Here is a 16414-nt window from a genome sequence, read left to right on the forward strand (position 1 = left end):
AAACAGTAAAACTCAGAACTCTGTTCAGATGAATGGAGTTAAATGCTTTTCTTCAGGATGCTGGTTTGTTTAGGTGCTGTTGACATATGGTTCCTGAATTAATCTGAAGCAAACTCATTTTCATAACCAGTTCCAGCATCTCTGAAATTAATCAAACACATAGCCTGGAGAGTGTTCATCTTAATCTAATCTAAAATTACTGTTTGCATTGTGCATGTCTAATTATTCATCTTAAGTCATCTCTGGAAAGAATGTGCTGTCTTGTCTGTGTTTTTATTTAATATTTATATTGCTGAATGCTTAAAAGTAGTCTTAAAGTATTTAAAGGGCTTACTGTATTCTTTTTCCTTTACAGAAGGACATGTCACTAAAGCCTCAGGAGCGGAAGGAAAAATGGGAGAGGCATCCAGGCAAGAAACCTAGAGAATCTGAAAACTGCGTGTCTGCTGAGCCGAGTGAAAATGGCCATAATAACGATGCAGGGAGCTCAGAGAGAGAGGCAGAAAGAGGCAAGGAACGCGTGAAGAAGAAACTCCCACTGAAGCTAACCAAACAGGTAGGGGAGATATTTCTCATCTGAAGTGACTGCATGGTAGTGTTGGCCATTGAGGTACTGCCCTGTTTCTACGTTGGGGTGTTTATGTAACTGTGCTGCTGAAAATGTCTCTCACAAGATTGCGGGAAAGTGGGAATAGTCAGTGTTGCAGGCAGGTTTCATAAACTGAAATGGAAGACCAGGTGTTCTGAGTAATGCAGGAAGGAAGGAGCAGAGCTCCCTTGTATCCTTAGAGAAAATGCGTTAATTTGCACTGTGAGTTTGTGGCTCTCAGGCAGATCAATCACAGCCTCCTTTGGATAGTCCTGCCTGTGAATGTGCTACTGGGAGTTGCAGACATGGATGTCTCCATCTCATGTGTTAAGTTCACGTGCCCCCAAAGGAGTATGCTGAGGAGGGAATATCCAAGTATTTCAGAAGTTGGAAATCAGTTTGGAGGAAGTTGTGCTTTGGGGAATCTTTGTGCCCTTCTAAATATGGTAGAGCATTAATTCATTCAGAGTTGTGATGCTGGAGAGGAGGATTCTAGTGATGTCCATCAGGCCAGTGTGTACCAACCCAGGCAGCAGCAAAGGAGAGGCTCTGTGCTTAGCAGGCTGCTTAGTGCTTGCTGCTGCTCAGCATGGAGATCTGCTGGTGACTCAGTGCTCGTTCATCAGTTTGAAATGCACGTGGCACAGCAGCCATCATTTGTGAATACCTTCCCAGGTGTCCATTAGCACAGTGCCAAATGGTGGCTGGTGGGAAGATTGGTGTATTTGAGCCTCCAGCTCTTGTTCCAAGCTGAAAAGTATACTATGACAAAAGAAGTATTTTGAATTCTTCACGATGCCATGAAGTGCGCCTTCTGCTCCATGATACTGGTTCTGTATGTGTGCCAAACAACAGAAGGTTGAATTCACCATATTATTGGAAGTATTTTCTTTCCAAAGGCTTTCAATATTTTAGGATCTGAAAGGATCAATAAGGTCATCTAACACAACCCTTGGTGTAATCTCTTCACCCTTCCAGTCATTTGTGCTTACCTCATAAGATGCTCGTTCAGAAGGGCTCATTACGTTTTACATTAGGAGCTCTGTGGGTCTGCTTACAGCCCCACTCTTCTAGTAGCTCATTGTTCTTATTATATTCAGGCTTCTTCATTTTAATTTAAAGAAAAATAATGGAAATAATTTACTGCAAATAACTTATGTCCATATGTTACTACTTCTCTGCTTGGAAACAGGTAGCAAATCATGTAATCAGGCATTTCTAGTAACTTAACAGGTTTATTTTCTTTTTAGCTCCCCAAATGTCTTGTTTTTATAATTGCCTCTGTATATCTAGCTGAAATAGATCAAGTTTTTTGTTTGCTCTTGCAAGTAGTCAAGTGATTGGGTTTCAGTTCCCCCCTCTAGTTACAGGTGCAATGGTTTTGTGCACAAATATACAGTCTGTGCAAATTAAAATTACTTTTTATAGGGGTAAATAGATGCTCGATCTTTCAGTGAAACTAAAACGTGCAACTAAGATCCTTTCTTGACATCAAAAACCAGAAGTGGTAAGCCTGCATTTCCCCAGAAAGCATCTGATACAAAATATTTGGAAACAATAATGCTTTATGGTATTCTTAACTGCTTCTTAGACTGGGATTATGATAGTATACTTCATTAGTTGCTCTGGTTTCTGCCTTGTGAAGCTCTTGTGTCAAGTTTTTTTATTTATTTATGTGAAGAAGCCCCACGGTGGTCTGTCAACCCTTGCAAAGTGCAGATAAAGCTAGCTGCTGTTCCAGTGCTCGTTCCTGGAGGAACCCTACAGATTGTCACGGGGAGGCAGCTGGGTGTGAGTGTGGAGACCAGGAGCACTGCAGGAGGTCATCAGCTCTTGATTGCCTTCAAAATCTATGCAGCATGAAAGCCTGGCTTCAGTAAATGCTCCTCTGTGAAAGGTTAGGGTTGTTCCCTCCAGTCAAAACTCACACTGCAGCAAGTTCAGTGCAGCTTAGCTATTTATAATGGGTGTCTGGGGGCAAGTCTTCCCCGAGTCTGGGTGAGCCAGCTCCTCGCTGCTGCATGCGGGGAAAGGGCTGTTAGCATGGACAGCTTCTGCATGGAATGCGTAACTGAGGCTTGGTAGTTGTGGCCACTAAGGATGTTGTGATGCTGCCTTACCTACCTCTGGGGCAGGAGGCTTTGGCATGCTGGCCAGGTTCCAGTTTCTGCAATTATATTCCCCAGCCTTTGTAGACCAAATATTTGGATGCTTTTTGTTTCTGCTCTGAGAAATGAGAACACTGCCATGGGGATGGCTGTCAGGTGTTTCTTCTGGCTAGCATTGGGCTGCCAGGAGTGGAGAGAGCAGGCGTTGGCTGCCTCATCCACTTGTCCCTGAATTCATCTCGCTTTCATCCATGGCTTAACCTTTTATTTTTCTCCTGGTGGTATAAGTATCGAACCCCCCAAAGAATGAGAAGTCTGCACAAAGAGTATAAAATAAAACCTGTGATGATTCACTCAATAATACACTGCACATCTTTAAACAAGTCACACTTTGAATTCGTCTTTTGTTGCAAATGAAGCTTTTGAAAATAGCTCATATTATGCTAGCTGATATTGTTGTGGAAACCAGACAAGTTTTCAGGCCTGTAAGGCTGCTGGAAGTAGCAGCAACATCCAAGGTAGACAAACTGAGGTATTCTTAGTTCAAACTAATTATGCAAATGATATAGGCAACTTAAGTATATTTTAAATAACCACAGCTTCACACCTAGGATTCTGGCATTTCCTGCCAAACTGTCTAGACAAATTGGCTGTAATACAGAGTTTTCTGGAAGTTGGGGGTGATTTTTGCATCTCAGGGTTATTAAACATAGCTTTGTAACTAATTTGAAAAGCTTACTGTAATTAATGCTAATTATATTGAGACATTGCTTAGAAATTACTGATCAATTTGCAGCTTTCCTTATACTCTCATCACTTCTTTTCACAATTCAACAGAATTGTCATCCTTTCTGAGCAGCCTCTAATAAATCAAATTGGGCATTATAATTACAGCGCTCTGCTAATCCTTGTACAGAGGTGCAAAGTGGTAAGCTGCTTTGAGTGCCAGGTTGTCTGCTTTGTTTAGAAAATTAGATTAATACTTCACTCCTCCTGACAAAACATCCGGATTCCTGTTTGCTTCTGAATATTCGGTTCTCTGTACCTCAGGCTACAGGGAGAGAACTGCAGGAGCTGATCTGCCCTCCCAGCCTCCTGCTCCAGCTGCACATGGGAATCTCGTCCCCCTATTCCTGCTCCAGCCAAGCGGAGGGAACAGAGGGTGTTCCAAATAGCTGTAGGTCTTTTGGGCAGATGTGCGTCGGGGTTTGGGTCTGTTCTCATCCTCTTTGCTTGGAAAGGTGCTGACTGCAGCTGCTGCCATCTGACAAAAGGCAACCAAACTGCTGGATCTGCGAGGTGGGGTCATACTTTCTTGTATTATGCTGAGTTGCTCTTCCAGTTTTCAGAGAGCCATCCTTTGAGCTTTGTGCATCTTTCATTGAGCCTTAGCTGTGCTGCTTTGCTCTCTTCCGTGCTGAGTTTGTGTTTGGAGTTGCTGATAGGTCTGCATGTAGAACAGGGATTTCTCCCCGAGTTCAGGACCTGTAGGCATTTTGTGTGCTGTCTGAAAGTGTGCTGATCTCCTTCTGAACAGAGTCAGTGCTAGCAGGGAGGAGTTGCTGATGGTTCAAGTGAGCTGTGTGGTTAGTCAGCCTGGGAGCCTCACTGCGTACTGAATGTGTTTAGATGTTAAATGTGGTTGGAATAACACTCTGTTCTGCAAATAGTCATTTGTCATGAAGATGACTGTCTTACACCTCCTCCTTCCTTTTCTCACCCACTGTTTAGGTCACCCAAGATGAGAAGAGTCTCAAAGAAGCAGATGAGAACAGGGTTCTGTAGCACATATTTTGTGCTTATAAATAGCGTGCTGGGCTGGGAGCATGGGAGGAAAGGGCACGACAGCTAATGCTGTCACGTTGCTCTGGAGGTGTGACATCTCTGTGATGTCCTAGGGGGAGGGAAAGCAGAGCTAATTCCTGTGTCTCATTCACTCCCCAGCCTTCGTCATTCTGCTGACTGTTATTGATGATTAATGTGTAACGTTGGACTGGAACCACTAAATTACATTAACATGTTTGATTACCTACTCACATGCTTTTTCCGTGGTGCTTATCAGCTCGTTATCTGACATTCGTTGATGAATATAACACCCCCAGAAGAACGCTGTGTCGGGTTGGTGCTAATTGGAGCTTAAGGCTTGGTGCCAGCTCGTGTTCCATCCCAGGTTCCATGTCCAGGTGAAAGCAGCCAATCTTCAAACCAGTTGAGTACCATTGGCCCCGTCTTGTGTGGTGGTGGTGGTGTGGAAGGGCTATGGGACTCTATTCCCAAGTCAGAGAGAAGGAGTCTGGAACTTGCTGGGCTAACAGAATAACCCCATTGGCGTCATGCTGCTTGTGCTGAGGGGCAATAGGAGCATGTAGCTGCTTGATTTCTATTTGCATGTTTCCAGATAATGATAAACAGTAACTCCAGAACGATGGTGTGTTTTTGAAAGCCCTGGTGGGCTGGAGGCAGTGGTTGTGGGAGTCTGGGGAACAAAAGGTGCACTTCTCAGCCCCAGCTCAGCAGCCAGGTAGGAGGAGGAGTCCAAAAACAGCCTCTGGGGTCTGGAGAGCTGGGGGTGTTCCTGTCCCTCACAGCTCAGTGCAGCACTCAGAAACTGAATGGTGTCTGAAGGGGTCTAAATATAACGGCGTCTTACTCTCTTACCTGAAGTGTCTCAAGCTGTTAAAAGCAAACCAATTCTAGAGAGCTAACTGGAGGGGAAAAAAAACCTTGCCTTTCTTGTGGGTTTGGGGGATTGGTTTGGTTTGTGCTTTTTCGGTGTTTGCATTTCCCCGCTTTTGAATGCCAAAATAATACAAACCGGTTTCTTTTTGTTTCTAATTGATGTTACCCTTTTTGTTAGCAGATATTATTTAAATGTTCTTTGAATCTAAACAACAAAGCACAAGGGAAAAAGAAAAAAAACCAAAACGTCCATTTTCTTTTAATCAGGAAAACGTTGCTTCACGTATTGCTTAAAAGCAGCATCCATTTCTACTTTTGTAAGTGCGAGACTTTGCAGTTAGAACATACAAGCTCCGAAGCAGTTAGCTTTAAGCGTGTGCTGGTGTTGGCTGGGAGGTTGGGCTGGTGGGGCTCTGCTTCAGCCTCAGCCAGGCACAGAGCAGGCTGCACTGCACGCCGTGCCCAGCAGCGCCCCAGCACCTGCTGCAGCCCCCGGCACTCTGCTGACTTCAAAGCTCCTAATGAGGCTGCAGTGCCGGCGGCCCGCCTGGGGGGGTTGGAGCAGGACCCTGCTTCCTGAGCAGGGCTGCAGGGTAGGCACAGATGGCCTTCCCCTGCTCCTGTGCACTAATCTGCCCGCACTGAGCCTGCACAGCTGCCCGGGAAACCGCTGGGGAGGCACTGCGCAAAGTGCTGCAACGGCATACAGCGTTTAGTCATTAGGTTTGCTAATCCAGGGCCTAAAATCAGCCTCATTTCAGTCGATAGCAATCTGTTTGCACTGTCAGGAACTAATTTAAAAATCTGCTTTAAGTCCTGGTTAGGCACTTGGTGTTCTGTTTGCTGCATCGAAGTATGAGGGGAGCAGTGGGCACAGCACAACAGGGGCAGGAGGAAAAATCCTCTGTAAATAAATAGAGGATGGTTATGTCCTGAGTGAAACCCTGCTGTTACCAAGAAGCACTGTTGTTTTGGCTAAATGTATCCAAGAATTCACAGCGATTCCTGAAGTCACTGCAAAGCCCACTTTGCTACAGGAGAACCTGGTGGTGTGCTTCCTTGGCTCAGCGGTCCTTCGAAGTGCCAGATGGAGTGCAGAAACGTGTTGGTTATTGCTGTGACGCAGGTACCCTGCTGATCGCTGGGGCGCAGGCAGTCTTTGCGATGCACAGATCTCTAACACTCTGTTTCAGGTGCAGGGCAGTGCCATAGAACTCCTGAAAGCTGCACCAGGGGAAGGCCTTTGCATAAGCTGAAAAATGTGTGTCAAAACCGTACATAAATTGAGGAGATGACGTTTTTTGGAAGTGTGAAGGAAGATCCTACTGGTTCTAGAATAAAACTGAAGTGTAACTTCTCTACCTATGGTTAGATGGCTGAGAGTGACCTCAGGTAGGTCATGTTGCTTAAATACAGCCTCAGACTTTGGGCAGAATAAGGGGAAGCAAAGCCACCTGGCTCCTCTCAAAGCGGCTGTGACTGAGTCTCTTTACAGTGGCTCCTTTGGAAAGGAAGAAATAAAAAAAATTTCATCACTAACAACTTGGGTGGCATCAGACTGTAAAAAGGTTGTTGGTGATCATTGGTGACATTGTTGTAAAAGAAGAACTAAATAGTTTGTAATTTAGAAAAGGGAATTTAATTAGATGAAGTAATTTACAAGAGCTATAACCACTTGTATCTTTTCCTCTGTTGAATTTAATTGGCTGACACAATGCACAAAGTCCCCTTTCTTTATCTTTCTTCCCTCTTCTCAGTCTTCTTTTTTGGTATAATGTATTTGTTATTGAGGAAGAGAGGGACCACCATTCAGAGAGTGCTGCTGTTGTATCTTGTGGTTGGAGCAATGGAAAAGAGCAGAGGGCTCTTTGGTGCCCTGTCCATGGCTCGTCACGCTGTGTGAAGGAGCCCAGAGCTGGGAGGAGGCAGAAGGCTTCCCTACTTTGTGCCTTTGTATCATGGTGGGTGGGCACAGCCCGGGCATCCCACGAGCTGTAGAGTCCTTGTGCTGGCTGTCATGGAGCTGCTGCAGAGGAGGCTCAGGAATGAGCACCTGGAGCATCACGGCCTTTTTATGCATTGTTTTTCTGGTTTGGGCAAGAAGCATCCAAAAAGTTATTCCATCGTGATTTAGCCACCGACTGCCTGACGTTTTAGCTAGTTTGATGTGAGCATTTGGCATCTGTTACCTGCGTGTATCCTGCATTCCTAGGCATACACCAACTGTCTGCAATAAAGCCCAGTCTCTGAGCAGCAGCGGGTAGGGGTATGGTTCCTTGCTTTGTGATCATTCTGCGATTTTGGGGATGCTCAAATATGTTTGCGGGAACCAAGCACAGCCAATGCAGGATGTGCTCGTGCTCGCTGTGGCTGTGGTATCCAGTCGTGCAGGAGGCAGCATAACAACAGCCACAGCGGGGCTGCTTGGGGGCTGCTGGGCTGTGCTGTGGTGCTGGCCCAGTTCTCCCGGCCGGCCGCAGGGAGCTCTCAGCCCATCGGCAGCCTCAGGCAGCGTTTCCACATCCCTCAGCCTCTCTTTGCCATGTGGGTTCTTAAGGAGCTCATTTTCATGCTTCTGCCTGCTGGGTGGTTTACACGACTGCTGAGAATGTGCACAGCTTGAGCAAACACGCCTTTGGTTTGGAGACGTCGCTTAGGTAACATAAGTGCTTGCTCTTTTTTCCTTAGGCCTTCAAGCAAGGTTACTGGTAGCTGTTCAGGTCAATGGCATTGCAGTAGTTATTTGGTGAAGTCAGTATGTGGAACCTGGGCTATTTTCTCCAGTACTGCATCTAAAAAATCAAAGAATTCAATAAAGCCAGCGGAGGTTTGTGATGGATGTAAAGCTCTCCCAAGCCTGCGGGACGAGGTGGTCCTGAGGGGCACACAGGCGTGCGTGTGCTTTTTGAACTCAAGTGGAAGTATGCCATGTCTGTAAGTTTTTTCGGGCATTAGCACTGTACACTGATTCTCTGGTTTTTTTTTTCCTGAAGTTGAGCCTTGAAATCAATTAAAAAAAAAAAAAAATCCAGCAAGGAGAATATATCAACTTTTAGGAATTAGACAAATTATTACTGTTAAATGCAAAATTGTTCCCCTCCCAGCCCTGGTGGCTTCCTCTCTGTTCTGGTTCCTTGCGTTTGGAGTTGTTCAGGTTACAAAGCCAAGTATTACTTGGGTGGCTGCTGGATTCTGAGGGCTCGTGTTTAATGTTAGTTATGTAAATACATGCAGATCATTTAATGTAAAAATGAATCTTTTGGCTTCACCTTTCCCTCCACATCTCGTGTCTTCCAGTAAAAGGCTTTGATTTAGGCACTAGGGAAAGGTGCACAGGCACGATTCTTCCTTTGGCTGCTGCAAATCTGGTGCAAGTTAGCATTTGAGACAGTAATGGTTTTCATATTGTGCTCTCTGATGTCTTCTACAGCATTTATGCTCATTGTCATCCAGCAGTAAGAACAAGGAAAAAAACTTTTCCAAGGGGAACCGTAACCACTGGAATAACGTTGATAAAGAATCCAAGGGCAGGGTAAGGGATGGAGCAGGGGCACAGTGCTGAGCACCTTCTGGTGCTGCAATGCAGGTGGTGCTGGGTCTCAGCAAGCACTCTTTCTGCTTCTTCTCGAAACTTCTGTGTGATTGTAGGACAGTATTTTGTAGCTCAACATGGCATTATTGGCTGTAGTGTCAATCATCTGCCCAGAGGTATCTATTTGGAGTTTGTCCTTTAGCATGGGAGATGCAGATGGGTCTACTCTGAACAGCGTTTGGAGCTTTAATTTAGGAGGAAAAAATGCTTTCTGAACATTATCAGCTCACAACAGAGCAGTGTCAGTGTATAGAGGTGAAAGAGGATGGCATGAAAGGACACAGCCATATTACAAGTGTTACCTGAATTGGGTTTTTTAACTTGTATGTCATTTGTACATGTTAGTTTTCTTCCAGATGCATACTGCCAAAACCAATCATGTAGAAGTAAAGAAGTTATTCTTTGCTTACAACATGGCAAATAATCCATAAAACAGAGCATGGAGTCTGTGTCCACCCAAACCCCGTTCCCAGAAGCTGAACCCAGCACTCCCCCAGCACGTGTCCTTGCTGGGGAATGACCTCTGCCAGCGGTGGCCTGATGGCTGCGTGCCATTTCATGTTGCTTCCCCATTTCCATCTCTTGTTTCCTTGCGACTGCCTCATTTTGTTCATAAAGCAGCTCGTAATTGAGTGTTTGACAAAGAAGTGTTTACAAGCTGTGTTTCTTGTGCATAGCTGCCTAGCTGAGGGGAATAACAATTTGGGTCTGAATTTCAGCCCTTCTTTGTCAGGGCCATGCCATCAGCAGTGCGGTCTCTGCTTAAAGGGAAAGGAGGACTGAGGTTGTGTTGGGGTTTGATGTGGGCATTTGTGCAAAGCAGCCCATGACTGCTTCTGTTGGGCCATGCTCATCCCTTGTGCCAGCGTTGGTTTTGGACACCACCGAGGTGTGCACTCGTTTAAACACGTGCCAACTTTGGGGTTTTTAGTCCAGCCAGGTGAAACATAGTGACTGGGGCTCTGTTGGGGTTTGAGCCTTCTCTTCTCCAGCTGTTGTGTGACATAAGCTGTCCTCATTGGTACGGCCGGAGTTCTGTCAGCATGGGTTGGAGCCTATGGTGTTATCACAAGAAAAGCCTTGTTTAGTTTTTTTAGTTTTTAGTCCCTTGGGAGGAGCAGGGCTGTGGGATCAAGCTTTGAGTTTGGGCCAAATTTTGAGTCAGAGCCAAAAACCATCTGTGAATGATGCCAGCTGGGCAGGGTGTGGAGGAACAGAAGCAATGAAGTTATGCATGGGTAAGGAACAGCTCGGCCTTCATTTAGAGCCATTACAGCCACTTGCAAAGGGCTTTTCATCTTCTGGGATGATCTCTTTAAGGGATCGCTTGCCCCGTGTTTGCAGGATCCCAGCTTTAATCCCAGCAGCTGGTAGAATCCCAGCACGATGGCAGAACCAGTGGGAGCACCTCTGAGTTGTGTCACTGCTTGTCAGTGCTGCGACTGTGGCAAGGTGCTGAATTGTTCAAGCCTTGGTTAAAGAGCACCATGTGGCACCCACAGCGTGAGTCTTTGGTTTGTCCTCAAACAAAACATCTCCGCAGGTGTTCCATTAAGACATCTTTGCTCTCCCCTTGGCCTTATTCTGAATCATCTTCGTGCAGCAAGTAGCTGGTTCAGACAGGGTGTGCTTTTGTTTTGCCCATACAAATGCCAGCTCTTCTGTTAGCCCTTTGCTGCCCAATGTTACCTGGCTTGTGGAAAGCAGAGGGAAAGAAAAATGTATTTGTGGTAGCTTTTTTCTTTTTTCCCCATAACTTCCAATGAAGCGAAGGAACAAAGGGATCCATCCCTGCCCCAGCCAGTCCATCCCAGCAGCACCGGGGCCTCCAGTAAATGGATCAGGGGACACGTGTGACCCTGTAGTGCTGCTTGTTAGAGGACATTGTTAGGGGCATGTCACAGCAGATGTAATAAATAAAGAGTCTGCATTGTCCCAGAGAAAAAGGAGAGAAAAAAAGTAGGTTGTGTGGTTGTTTTTTTTTTTTTTTTTTTTTTTTCCCCCTGTGTTCTCTAGTGAGAAGTGAAGTGTCTGACAGCCTTGGGCCGCCTCACATAGGTGTAAGCCTAAGGCAAAGCCACAGGCAGAAGGGTTGCAGAATAAGTTGTACGGGATCTTGACAAATACCCGGTTGTTATTGTTTATTGAAACTGAGAGCATTGGGAAGAATTGGGTTTATGAAAGGGTTATTTCAGTTGGAAAAAAAAAAAAAAAAAGTATGAGATGTCGAGAAATGAGCTGTGCTGTAGCTCCTGGAGGCTTCTTGCACTTTGTTTGCTCCACCTTTAGCTGCAAGGGAAGCGTTCCAGCATGCTTGTTGTTTGCTCCTGAGCTGCTGGGTGTCCCTGGGGCTGCTGTGCTGCAGGGCTGGGCTGGGGACCGAAATGGGAACGCAGGGGGATAAATGGAAGTTGGGTTGGCCAGAGCCAGCTTTGAGAAAATGTACTTCTCTCTGCTGCTCATAACTTGAAAACACACAAAAAGAAACCCAACAAAAATGTTCTGATAAGAAACTACCACCATGAGTATTCAGGCAGCTGAGAACCTAAATCCTAGAGATTTCTTGCTCCGTTGTCACTTTGTTTATTTACATAAATCCCAATAACTGGTCTTCCTGTATCTCCATTTTTCTGTTCTGGTGCCTCTTACAAGAACAAATGGGTTCCTTTAACAGATTTCAGCAAGTAAATGTGCAAGCTGTTGTATGTATGCTGTGCTCCACGAATGGGAAGCGGGACGTAATTTCTAATCGTTGGAGAGGTTTCCTCACGTGGCATCGCCGGAGGGTTATGTATTTATTTTGGCAAGCTGTCTTTAACTCGCCTTGATAATGACAGAAATTTCTACTGTTTCAACTGTATTCATTTCCAGAAGCAGAAAAGGGCGACTTTTTGCACTGTTCAGCACCCCATGTGCCTTCCATCGATCAGGTATTTCCTGCAGTTTAAAGACCTATTGAGATGTATCTGCTAAAATGGCTCAGTGTGAAAAGGTTTATTAGTCCTTAAATGAAACAAAGGCTGTTAATACAGCTACACAAATGAGAGCCCTTAGTTAACTCCCAGTAAGCTTTAACAATAGTTTGTGCTGAAGGAATTAGGATGTAGTCAATAAAAGCCCATCTTCTTTCTTTTTATCCCAGAAATAAGATATTTCCAATATTAATTACATACATTAAAAGAAAAATCTAGACACAAAACAGTCTTCACTATGAGAAGCTGGCTTTCATCTGGTACAATTCTATAAGGAACTAACTTCTGTCTGATAATTTTGTCTCTGAATTGAATGGGAATCTTAATTTCTAGCATAATGGTAGGTTCTGTTGTGAGATCTTTTGGCTTTTCCTCCTGTTTCCAGATTGTAATTTTAAGCCCTGTATTCCTCCTTCTTCAAAAAATAACTCAATCAGAGAATAGAGGCTCAGCACCGTTCTCCTTCACAATACTAACTGGTAGATTTGTTGAGGTTTGAAGGATGAATTCTGCCAAATGTGGCCGCTCTTGCTGGCAGTGGCAAAAATCCCTTAGCAGTTTCTAAGACCTTGTGCTGGGGTCTGAGCATCCTCCAGTAACTGAAGCCAGGAAACCTTGCAGAAAGCTCCAGCATCTGCTGGGAGTGATCTAACGATGGTATTCAGCAGCACCCCGTGGTGGAGCTGGGTGTGAGGGCTGAGGAGGTTTCAACCTCCTGAGGTTCAAACCTAGGGAAGGATCTTGGCAGCTAATTCACTGGGCCTGTTTTCTAGCCTAAACATTTTCTTAATGATAAAGCCTCCAAAGGTCTTCCAGGGGTGAAGAGCCGGTTAGAAATACTAAGTGTATAATTTTGTGGCTTTCTGTCTTTAGTAGCTGGCTTCTCAGGAAGCTTTTGGAAGATCTACTTCTGTATGCCTGAGGAAGCACTCAGGTATCCATTGCTCTGAAGCAGACCCGTGTGGCTCTGTAACATAGGGCAGGAGATGTGCAGAAGGCCAAGTGCAGTGGGCTACAAAGGGCTGCCATTGCCCTGGCCTGCCAAAGAAAACATTTTCTGCAGTTCAGTGTGGAGCCACCCCTCTTCCCAACAGTGGGGTTTGTCTCTGTGCTGCCCTTAGCTCAGCCCCATGCCTTCCCGTCCAGCGGAGCCTTGATTCCCTGATGTGAGCACATGGGGACCCATCACCTCTCCCTCCTTGAGCTCAGCCGTGGGGCCTCACGCACCCCAAAGATGTCCCAGAGGAGAGCAGCCGCCTGTGGCAAGTTGTGCTGGCACGGCCAGCTTTGTTGGGTTGCATTCTGCTTTCTGAAACCAACTGCAGAATATTCCAAATTCCTAAAATTCTGTCTGCCCAGCAAAATAAGAGGGAAGCGTAGCATTAATAACCATGTGAATGGTTGCTTAATTTAGCAACAAGTTATGAATATTCAGAGGCATGGGCTTTTGCAGAGTGGAGGAAGAGGAATGTAAGCCCCCGGGGCCGCCGCTGCAGGCTCACAGCCCTGCCTGCAGTACCTGCGAGGGAAGCAGTGCAGGTGCACTCAGCCGTGCTGCGCCCGCTGTGCTTTGGAGATGTTCCCTTAGAGCCGCTCATGTGGAAGTGGGACAGCCAGGCTTTGTGTGAATGCGAATGCGTGTGCACGTCTGTCAAGTTTACTCTCTCAGCTTAACCATAATTCATTACATAAAGCCTGTTTGTCACACATGACTTTAAATATCCACAGGCCAGTCTCATTTAGTAGTTCAAATGTCCGTTTCCAAGCACGGCGAGGCAGGGGCTGCAGTTCACTGCGTGTCTCAGGGCAGCAGGAGGCTGTGCCTTGTGCTGGGGACTTTGCTCCGGCCCAGCACCGGGCATCCCTGACCTGTCAGAGGTCGCACAGCCCCACTGCGGTCTGATACCAGGAGCTGTCTGTGCTCCTGTCTGCCGCTGATTTACACTTTCATCCTCTGGTACACATAACTGCTGCTTGAATTAAGCTGTGACACATCTTCACTCCAATGTAGAATTATTTCAAGTTAGACCTTGCAAAGGGAATGTCGTTCCCTCCATAAAGGTTTAATCCTTTCCCACCTGGTAGTTCAGCACCAGTGACTCATAAATTACAATTATTGAGGTATCAATTCATCATGTCTCGACAGCGGTGTTGCTTGTTCCACTGCATTGACCGAAGCCCTTTGCTAGCCAGCTAATGGACTGCGGTCCTACTCTTTCTTGTCTTGTAATGATGGGATCCCTTGTACCAATTTGAATCCTATTAGATAGCAATTAATTTCTCCCTACTCCAAACGGAGGCTGAGTCAAGTGCTCCTCAGTGTTGGGTTTACACACGGGTGTATCTGAAGGATAAAGTGCTGAGGGGAATCCAGCCCGAGCGGTCTGTTAAATCTGCGCCTCATCTTCCCCACCTCCCCTGACTGCAGTAATTAGCAAACCAAATTCTTTGCTTTGGGAGCACCAAAGCAAGCAAGTGGGGAGAAGATGTTTGAAAATGCTTGAAGCTTCAGATGTTTGAAGAACGATTACCAGGAAGCGGAACAGTTGCAGCAAGCTGGGGTTGTGGGAGAGGGACGTTTTGTGTTTAGATCTCACTGACTTTTATTTATGCTACAGAGGGACGTTGTCCTTTGACAGGCAGGGGGCTGCTCTGCCTTACAGTGAGCAGTGCAGTGCCTGCAGGTCCTGCTGCAAGGCTCCTGCAGGCGCTGCTGGAGCTTGGCCTCAGCGCCCGGTGTGGGGCAGCAGGCAGGGTTGGTGCAGAGCTGGATCCGTCCCTCGTCCCCCGTAGATATTTAAATATTTAAATGTTGGTGTGTGACCTGAGACAGTAGTTTTGTTTTATGATTTAAGCTCAGATTTCAGGGAAGAAAGGACTTGCCTGCACAGTCACTGTGTGGTTTCTGCTGGACAGATTGATCCTTAGAGGCAAACTAGATTAATACTAGGAGAGACGGATTTAGAATTTGCCCTTCTCTGTGGTTTCTATAAACGGAGGAATACTTCTGGGCTCTTTGTTGCTCTAGCAATTTTCTCTCTGTTGGATGATGACCCTTTCAGTAAGTGGTCATTCCTCATTGAATTTTTCTGTCTCAGAGCTTAAAAAACAGTTATTTTATTGACTATAGAATTCCCATAACGTTGCTTGACCTCAGTGCCAGTTTTCATTGGAGACTATACAGAGATTTCAGCTAAAGCCAAAAGAACCCATTCACCTTTTTAAGCTTGCTTTTCCCTGGCTCGTAATCTCCATCTGAGTGAAATATAAAGTCTTGCTTATCTCTTATCTCTGAAGCCTCAGAGAGCACTGGGCTGCGCGTGCTCTGACGGCTGCAGTGCTGCTCTGCTGCTCGGGAGCTTTACAGGTGGGAACTTGGAGGCAAAGCAGGCGTATTACTTTTACTTTGAAGGTGAAGGTGATACTTACTCCGTTTGTGCCAGACACGTACATGTAGAACATGTTTTGTATGAGCAAGAAGCTAATAGGTGTTGGTAGGGTGTTGTGTTTGCTCGCCCTTACAGGTCACTCCTTGTGAGCTGTACTTGAGAGCTAAAACGAGTTCAAGCCTCTAAAAGCAGAGTGGGGTTGGGTTCTTGGGAGCCAGCCTGGGGCACGTGTCCAAACCTTGTTCTGAAAGAGCACTTTCCATGAGGAGAGGCATCCATGTTAGTTATACTTCCAGAATATTGTGTGTTTGCACATATGCTGTGAGGGTACCATCTTTCATTAATTTCCATTTGCTGTCATACTACATTATAAGCCTCCTTGGCAGTAGAGCCTCCAGAAATGAGAACGGATAGAAACTCAGTGTAAATCCAAACAAGAAAAAAGTGCTAAATAATATTTAGAATTAGCATTTGATGTCTCACAGAATATTTGCTCCCATTTTTGTTGGTCTTTTGCTGACGGTGTGCTGTGCTCTGGGGACAGAGCATGGGAAACTCACTTGGGGTTGCGTGTGAAGGATTAGAAGTGAAGAAGGGAGAAAATCTGGCCTCATCCAAAGGAATTAAGAAAGTTTCCGCTAAGTTACGGCTTCAAAATTTAATTTTTCAAATTGAAATGACTTCATAGCTAATCTTGAGGCAGGTGTTCCGAATGCCATGTGCCAAATGTCTCTTTCAAATTAAATTCATTTTGCTCTACTGCATAATAGAGCTGCTGTAAATGCACGGTAAAGGTGATGACCCCAAACAAGGCCTTTTCAAATTACTGAAAGTTGTTATTTGTGTGCAGTTGTGGCTTTGGGGTCCATCCACTGCAAACAAGTGTTTTTTCCAGATTTGTGCTGGATGAGCCCCCCTGTATCTGCACAGCACAGAGCAATTCCTGGCTGCTCCCGGGGCTGCTGGGGCTGTGTGATCGCAGCCCTTCCACATGTTGGGCTTTTCCAATTGTTAGAATTTTTAATAAGTATTAGATATGTGCATAAGTGATCTTGTACAGCTTCTTTAAGGCATAAAAGAAGAGA

At 45.6% G+C, this 16414-nt stretch overlaps 1 protein-coding gene across 23 annotated transcripts in view; it reads left to right on the plus strand.

Moving 5' to 3' along the window:
- FBRSL1 (fibrosin like 1) overlaps window positions 1-16414 on the plus strand; it is a 417340-nt gene that overhangs the window by 108334 nt on the left and 292592 nt on the right. For all 23 annotated transcript variants that reach the window (XM_090152701.1, XM_031592758.2, XM_031592768.2 and 20 more), the window contains exon 2: window positions 356-556. In XM_090152701.1, the coding sequence (XP_090008827.1) occupies window positions 356-556 (201 nt within the window). The remainder of the gene's footprint in view (window positions 1-355; window positions 557-16414) is intronic.

The sequence above is a fragment of the Phasianus colchicus genome, chromosome 18 (assembly GCF_987193195.1).
Source record: "Phasianus colchicus chromosome 18, bPhaCol1.hap1.1, whole genome shotgun sequence".
Lineage (NCBI taxonomy): Eukaryota > Metazoa > Chordata > Aves > Galliformes > Phasianidae > Phasianus > Phasianus colchicus.